Genomic DNA, 7,997 nt, shown 5'->3' on the forward strand with positions numbered 1-7,997 from the left:
TGCAAGGGCAGAGTTTTGTCCCTGTTGCCCGGCTATGTCCTTGGCTGCGCTGCTCCATGCGGCCGCACCTGGGGGCGACTCTCCTCCAGGGGGGCTGCTGGTGAGGAGGAGGCCATGAAGAGAGGCGGGGCTGGGGCGACAGCGCGCGTGCCCACAGAGAGGGCTCCGAGTGCCACCTCTGGTATGCATGCCATAGGTTCACCACCACTGGTATAGCTAGTCCTCGACTTACTACAGTTCATTTAGTGACCAAAGTTATAACAGCACTGAAAAAAGTGACATGACTGGTTTTTACACTGATGACTGTTGCAACAGTCCCATGGTCATATGATCAAAATTCAGACACTTGGCAACTGACTCATATTTATGATGGTTGCAGTGTCTTGGGGTCATGTGATCACCTTTTGTGACCTTCTGACCAGCAAAATCAATGGGAAAGCCAGATTCACTTAACAACCATGTTACTAACTTAACAATTGCTATAACTCACTTAACAACTGTGGCAAGAAAGATCATAAAATGGAGCACAACTCACTTAACTGTTTCGCTTAGCAACAGAAATTTGGGCTCAATTATGGTCGTAAGTCAAGGACCACCTATTTAAATTTAAACCTGGCCTGTTTAAATAACCATGTATATTATAGAGGCCAGCATATAAACCAGTGTTTCTCAACCTTGACAATTTTAAGGCATGTGGACTTCAACTCCCAGAATTCCACAGCCAGCATTGCTGGCTGTGGAATTCTGGGAGTTGAAGTCCACATGCCTTAAAATTGTCAAGGTTGAGAAACACTGATTATAAACAGTCAAGAAATGGATTGCAGATAAGACTGTAGCTGAGGGCCTTTGTCTTTGCTCTTGGCATTTGCAAGAGAGAAACATACAAATGTCACAAGAAAGTTTAGGGCTACAGTGTTCAATCCCTATTTTCCTAAATTTTGGGGTTGGGTTTATTAAGCTTATTGGATTCTTAATTCACCTATTCAATTTCCTGTTTTTGCAAAACAACATGTCCTCCTGTGATTTGGTTGTTGACCATTGCATAAGATTTTGTGGAATTTGGGACCATAGATGGGCCTGGGGGCGTTTTGTAGCCCAAAGGTTACCCACTTCCTAGTGTAATGTAAGGAACCAGATGAAGGGCAGCAGAGACTGTTTTACTACCCCAATTATCAAGTGACAAATCTCTGAATTCTGAGCAACATTGTAAGGGTTTTTGGAGTCATGATTTTGGATACCACACAGCTTTTATACCAACTTGAAAAGTGTCACCTTTCAAGAGAACAGGTTGCAAAATCGTCAAAGGCACATTTTCTGGCATTGGATCAATCCTGATAGCCAGTGAGTTTCTGAGAATTGGGTAAGGAAGGAGGGAAAGATATTGGCAATCTTGACTCCAGCAGACATGGAAGAAGTTAGTCTTGCAGTTCTTGTGTATAATTATAAATGGGGGTGGGATGAATTTACAGAGAAGGGAAAGAGGAAATAAAAAGAGCCAAGAAGTCACTATTGGCTTAGCTTGGCTAAGGAGAGGCCCACTCTGCCAGCATTTCTTCACAAAAAGGCTGAGCTCCTATGCTTTGGCCTTACTGCCCAAACCCACCCATTCCATCATCAGGGCAGCGTTAAACTTCTCTGTCTGTATACTAGGGGAAAGGAGAAAGGAGAGTCAGTGTATATCCTTTAAGGAAGAAAAATGCAGAGAGTTCTCTGTTTAGACCATCCAGTTGACTTAAATACAGGTAATCCTCAACTTACAACAGTTCATTTAGTGACCGTTACAATGGCACTGAAAAAAGTGACTTATGACCATTTTTCACAGTTGCAACCTTTGTAGCATCCCCATGATCATGTGATCAAAATTCAGATGCTTGGCAACTGGTTGATACTTACGAACGTTGCTGTGTCTCAAGGTCAGGTGATCAGTTTTTGCAACCTTTTGACAAGCAAAGTCAATGGGGAAGCCAGATCCACTTAACATCCGGGTTACTACCTTATCAACTGCAATGATTCACTTAACAACTGTGGCAAGAACGGTCATAAAATGGGGCAAAACTCACTTAACAAATGTCTCACTTAACAACAGAAATTGTGGACTCAATTGTGGTCATAAGTTGAGGACTACCTGTAGGTAGGTGCTCTTAATGCACTTGGAGAATATGCCTATCCCCTTTATATTTTGAGCATACATGAACTGTGCCTGCTTCATTTAAGTCTTTGACCATAAACAGAGTGCCCTGATGATAGTATTGCTTTCCCCATGGATATGTTAATTATAGAACATGCTAGGGCTCAACCTTAGATCTTAAGAGCGATAAGGAAACAGTTCTTTCAAGTGTTTGCCTGTGTCCTTTGCTCACCTCTAACTATCAGATCTTAAAGGACAGGTTAGGTCTTCTGAGGGACTAATTCCCAAATTCCTGTTTCAGGGAGAGGCTGAGCCTGGCAGTGCCCACTGCCCCTTTGTTTGCCTTTTTCATGTGCCTGCCTGAAGGCTGCCCGCACTAAAGCTCAAAGCTTAGAACTGGCGAAAAGCCCCTGCTGAATGGCTCATACAGCCTCAGGCTTTGGTGAGGCAGGGCTGCGGTTCACATCCTAGGCTTTGAAGCAGAGCCAGCGGGTGGCTTTGGGGCCTGCTTGGCCTGGCAGGTATCCAGTGCCAATAGGATGTGGGGGAGGGAAGCAGGTGAGCCAGCTAGCTAGGGCGGAAGGGGTGGGGAAGGGAATTTAAGGTAGACCAGGGAGAAGTGGGAGCAGGCGTGTGCACTGCAGTGTTTGGGTGGCAGGGCTGCTTTCAGTGTGGGGCAGGAACAGTGGAGAGCTTTGTTCCTCCAAGTAGGGCAGGGCTGGGCTGGGCTGGAGAGGAGGGGAATGGAAAGTCAAAGTCCTGGATGGCTCCTGAGTTTTTCCAAAGAGAAGTAAGATCACACCTTGCTGACCCAGAGCGGGCCTGCTTTTTGTTGGCGGCTGCGGCATTGTCGTCTTTTGAGCTGAAACCAGGAATCAGTATGTGTGTGCATTATGAAGGCTACATATACACACACATGCATGCACACACACAAGTCACAAATCACTTTTTTGGTTACTTTTGAATTTGGATGTAATTCTCGGCTTTGCAGCAGATAAAAGGCTGGAGAGGGGCTATCCTTTCAGAGCAATAGACCTTTCCTCCAGTTCTACTTTAAGAAAGTCTTGAATGGGAGATGTCAAGAACTGAACCAAAATGCAGGTCTCAATGTGCCAGTGTTGTGGCCCATCCCTAGTCCTAATTATAGTCTGGACCTACTCTGAAAGCAGGCTGACTCATTTTAACATTTGCATCTCATGATATTGCTCCACTGCTCATGACCACTGATTTATGTGGTTTCTATATTTTAATATATTGCTACAGTTTTATTTTTAAGCTGACTAAAAGCTGTTTTAAAGTTGTACACTGCTTAGAAAAACATAATATGACAGCTGATATATGCCTGTATTTTTAAAAAAGTGGAGGTACCGGATCACTCCTTCTTCAAGCAGAAAGCACTGACCAAGGATTCAGATTAGATATTATAGGGAGTGAGTTGCCCCAGTCTACCCGTGTTTCCCTGAAAATAAGAGTGGGTCTTATTTTTTTTTTCCTCCAAAAGAGGCACTAGGTCTTATTTTTGGGGGCAACTTCGGCACCGACAGCCCCGCCCAGCCAGCCCACTTCTTCTGGGGCCGAAGGAGCAGCTTCATTCTGCAGCTGCATTCCGGCCTGCATTTTGCAGTCAGGCCTTTCGGGAAGGCCTATGCAGCCGAGTACCAAGCTATGGATTGAATCCATAGCTCGGTTCTTGGCTGCAGTGGCCTTCCAGAAAGGCCTGTGGCTGAGAAATGCAGGCATGGCTGCAGAAGACACCTCAGAAGAAGTGGGCTGGTGAGGAGAGGCCTGGCTGCAAGGTAAGTGGGTGCGGGGCGTGTGGGGCAGCGCCACACCCACATCCCCGCTCTAGCTTGATTTTTACCATGTTTTCCCGAAAATAAGGCCTACCCTGAAAAAAAAGCCCTAGCTTGATTTTTGAGGCGAGTCAAACACCTAAAAATCAAGCTAGGACGGCCCACTTCTTCTGCAGTGTCTTCTGCAGTCAGGCCTGCATTTCTCAGTCACAGGCCTTTCCGGAAGGCCACTGCAGCCGAGAACCAAGCTATAGATTCAATCCATAGGCCTTGCGGAAAGGCCTGACTGCAAAATACAGCCGGAATGCAGCTGCAGAATGAAGCTGCTCCTTCGGCTCCAGAATAATTGGGCCTGCTGGGCGGGGCTGTCGATGCCGGAGTTGAGTAAGACATCCCCTGAAAATAAGACCTGGTGCCTCTTTTGGCGGCCAAAAAAAAAAAAAAAAAGACCTGGTCTTATTTTTGAGGAAACACGGGTAGGTGTGTGCCTCACCCCAAAACTAGGGCTTATTTTTGGGGTAGGCCTTACTTTTGGGAAACATGGTTGTTCCATTATGCGTGTCCGTCAGCATGGCAGAGGGGGCAGTGCATTGCTTTGGCCCATAGAGGGCACAATCTACTGGGAACATCTTCCAGGCTCAGGGGGGGGAAATTGCTGCTTGAATGTTCTAGATATCTGAACAACTGGGCTGGGCTGGGAATACAATTTACGGATCCCAAGACATTTAGAACTCCCCAATTTCATTGCGACTGAGTACAGGTAGTCCTCAACTTACAACAGTTCATTTAGTGACTGCTGAAAGTTACAACAGCAATGAAAAAGATTACTTATGATCCTTTTTCACACTTATGACTATTGCACTATCCCCATGATCATGTGATTTAGATTTGGATGCTTGAAAACTGACTGACATTTATGACAGTTGCATTGTCCCGGGGTCATGTGATCACTTTTTGTAACCTTCTGACAAGCAAAGTCAATGGGGAAGCCAGATTCACTTAACAGCATTACTAATTTAACACCTGCAGTGATTCAGTTAACAAATGTGACAAGAAAAGTCATAAAATGGGGCAAAACTCACTTAATAAATTTCTTACTTAGCAACATAAATTTTGGACTCAATTGTGGTCGTACGTCAAGGACTACCTATACTACAAATCACACACTTCTTTGTGGCCATTTGGGATTGTTTTCTGTAAATGAATATGTAGATAAATAAATGCATCGTTTAGAAGTGAAGAATCAACTTTTTATGAAGTGTGTGTCTCCTCAGTCCAGTAGCTTGCTTTCCAATTATGAAAGACACAGGTAACTCAATACAAACAAGGCCTTCTTTTCCCACAGATGGGGACCACAGAATAAATGTCCAATCTAGTAATTGAAGTGGATAACAAAGAATGAGAAGGGCTACGCGGTCACGATAGTGCAGTTATTCACATATATTCTCTTGAACTCTTTCCTCTCTTTTCAGGCCAAACTGGCAGGGGAGAGGGGAGCTCGGGCTGTTCTGTTTGACATTACAGATGACCAGAGTGCTGCTGACCAGGTAAGGAGATTCTGAAGAGACAGGGAAATGTTCTTTTTTTGCTTTAACAGATTTGCTTTTAAAAAGTGAGAGGCCAGCACTTCCTTCTCTCATTTCCTTATTTTTAAATATTTCTGAATTTTTATTAATTTGCCGGTAGATGACTTAACAAAAACAATGTCTTCAGAATTGCCATCATGAAATTGGGACAGTTGTTAAGTAGGTGGGCAAACAGAAATCCCAGAATCTCATGAACTGACTATGCACAGCCTGGTTCTCTTCATCCCTGGTAGCCCTATTTCCTCAGACTGTATTCCCGTGTTGTGTTTCCCTCCAGAGGGAATTGTCAGGTCCATTTCCTTTCATACATGTGAAATGTGTTAGTCGCCAGCATAGAAATGGGTATGAGAAGAGGCCAGCTAAGGTTCTGGGGGTAAAGACAGCACAGTTAATATTCCCTTATTTTGGCTTTTAGATGATTCTCTTTCCTCCTGTGTCAGGTGACCTGTAAAAACAAAAATATTGTAGCTGCCCTTTCATGTGATACACAGATTATCCCATCTGGGCCAGGTAGCCTCATATTTCCTAATGTTAGGCCTGGCATTCTGCCATGATGAAACATGGAAAAGTGGAGCTAAGCAATGCTTGGTTTTTTTTAAGTGAAAGTGGATGTGACCCAAGTATTCTTTGGAATCCAGTTCCATCACTCCAGATCCACAAAATATTGTTTCACTTTATTTCACCACTAAAACTGAATACTAGGAAAACAGTATTCAGGGATTTCTTTTGGTACCTCTTTATGGTGTAGATTTCAGGTTGTCTTCTAATCTCAGAGCTAGAAATGACCTAATTGTTGATCAGCAAGGACATTTTGCAATCCTGTTAAAAAAGGTAATAGCCTGTCTTTACAGTGAAGCTAATCAGATTTAATTATTTATCACATTTATAAGGTGACTGAGTGGCACACAACAATAGTAGGGCTTCTGATTGCTTTCTCAGAGTCTCTAAGGACCTATTCCCTGTTTGCAGTTAAACATGGCACAAACTTGTTATGATGTCTTTTTATTGTCCCCACGTCATTGTCTTCATCTCATCCCTGGCCCATGAAAGAGAATGCCTTAAGTCATAGAATCATAGAGTTTAAGGGTTGGAAGAGATTTTTGAAATTATCTGGTCTAACTCCTGTCTTGTAGTTTTGAAGACTGAATATTTGCATCAGCAAATATCATCTTAAATCCACATATTTTGTGATGACACTTGCTTTTCTTCTTGTCTCCCTAATTCACACTGGGTTAACAAGATAGAAATTTCCACTAATTGTGATTACAATAGTCGGTATGGCGAAAAAAAACCATGCTTTGGAATTAATATGTACAGGAAAAGTCAAAGACAAAGAGCAAGATTTAATACAGATAAGAAGTGCCTTGTGGCAATAAGGGTGGTGAAATGTGCTAATTTCTTCATCCTTACTGTGCCTGCAGATTACTGACCAACGACCCTGTTTTAAGTGACTCACTCTCTTTTGGATAAGGTAGAGTTGGAGGATCCTTTGCAGGTTCATTGTGAGAATTACATTCAGCATCTAATGGATAAAGTTGCTTGAATGTACTTGGAGTTGTCCTGCTTTGAGTTGTGCTGTCCAGTTATCTGGACTGAGTTTGATCCAATTACTTCCAAAGAGGTGGACGGGTCCATGGAATGCTACCTTTGTGTTAGATCTATCTGGCTGGTTAAAGCGTCCCAAGAGGTGACATGTAATTGGGCTCAAGTGAAGATAAATGTCTCCTTATGGGAGGCAATGGTTCCACCTGCCTTAAAGGAGGTAGTAGTCTGCCCCTCATTAAGAAAGCATCACTGTACTCAGGTGTACTGGACAATTTTCATCCAATCTCTAAACAGGGAAGGTTTATTTATTTATTTAAAACATTTATATAGCCACCTATCTTCTTACCAACTTTGGCCAACTCCCAATCAAGGCTGCTGAGGAGGTAGTAGAGATACAGCTTCAAATGTCTTGGGAGGAAGTGGATTTAGAGGAACAGGACTCATTGAAGTTGGGGTTCAGGCTATATATAGCACTGAGATGGCATTGATCATGTTTGCAGATTATCTCTGGTGGACTTGGGATGGGGATAATATAGCCATATTGGCCCTTGATCTTTCAGTAGTTTTTGATACCATCAGTTGTGATATCCTGGGAGGTAGGAGGCACTGTTACAGTGGTTCTCCTTCCCTCAGTTCCAGTTGCGGTTGCTAGGAGGGAAAGGTCCAGCCTTAGGCCATCTGCTTTTCAGCTGCCACAGGGCTTGACTCGCTCCCGGGTCCTATTTAATATCTATATGAAAGCACTGCATATGGTTTGGCATAGGATGTAATTTCATCAGTATGCTGATGCCACTCAGTTGCACATTTGTGCCTCAGGCTGTCCAAGTGGTGTATTGAAGCTCTTGTGTTTTCCCAGTGCCTGGAGGCTATGTAGGACTGGATGGAAAGAACCAGTTTCATTTCAACCTTAACAACCCTGAGTGGCTGTGTGTTCTATAACTCTCC

The 7,997-nt window shown here is 43.6% G+C and overlaps 1 protein-coding gene across 1 annotated transcript in view; it reads left to right on the forward strand.

Annotated features, from left to right (window-relative positions):
* The window catches only part of RNF43 (ring finger protein 43), a 44,474-nt gene that overhangs the window by 22,273 nt on the left and 14,204 nt on the right, over positions 1 to 7,997 (forward strand). The window contains exon 3 of the mRNA XM_015817188.1: positions 5,394 to 5,468. Within this exon, the coding sequence (XP_015672674.1) occupies positions 5,394 to 5,468 (75 nt within the window). The remainder of the gene's footprint in view (positions 1 to 5,393; positions 5,469 to 7,997) is intronic.

The sequence above is a fragment of the Protobothrops mucrosquamatus genome, unplaced genomic scaffold (genome assembly GCF_001527695.2).
Source record: "Protobothrops mucrosquamatus isolate PMUCROS unplaced genomic scaffold, P.Mucros_1.0 scaffold562, whole genome shotgun sequence".
NCBI classification, from domain to species: Eukaryota; Metazoa; Chordata; class Lepidosauria; order Squamata; family Viperidae; genus Protobothrops; species Protobothrops mucrosquamatus.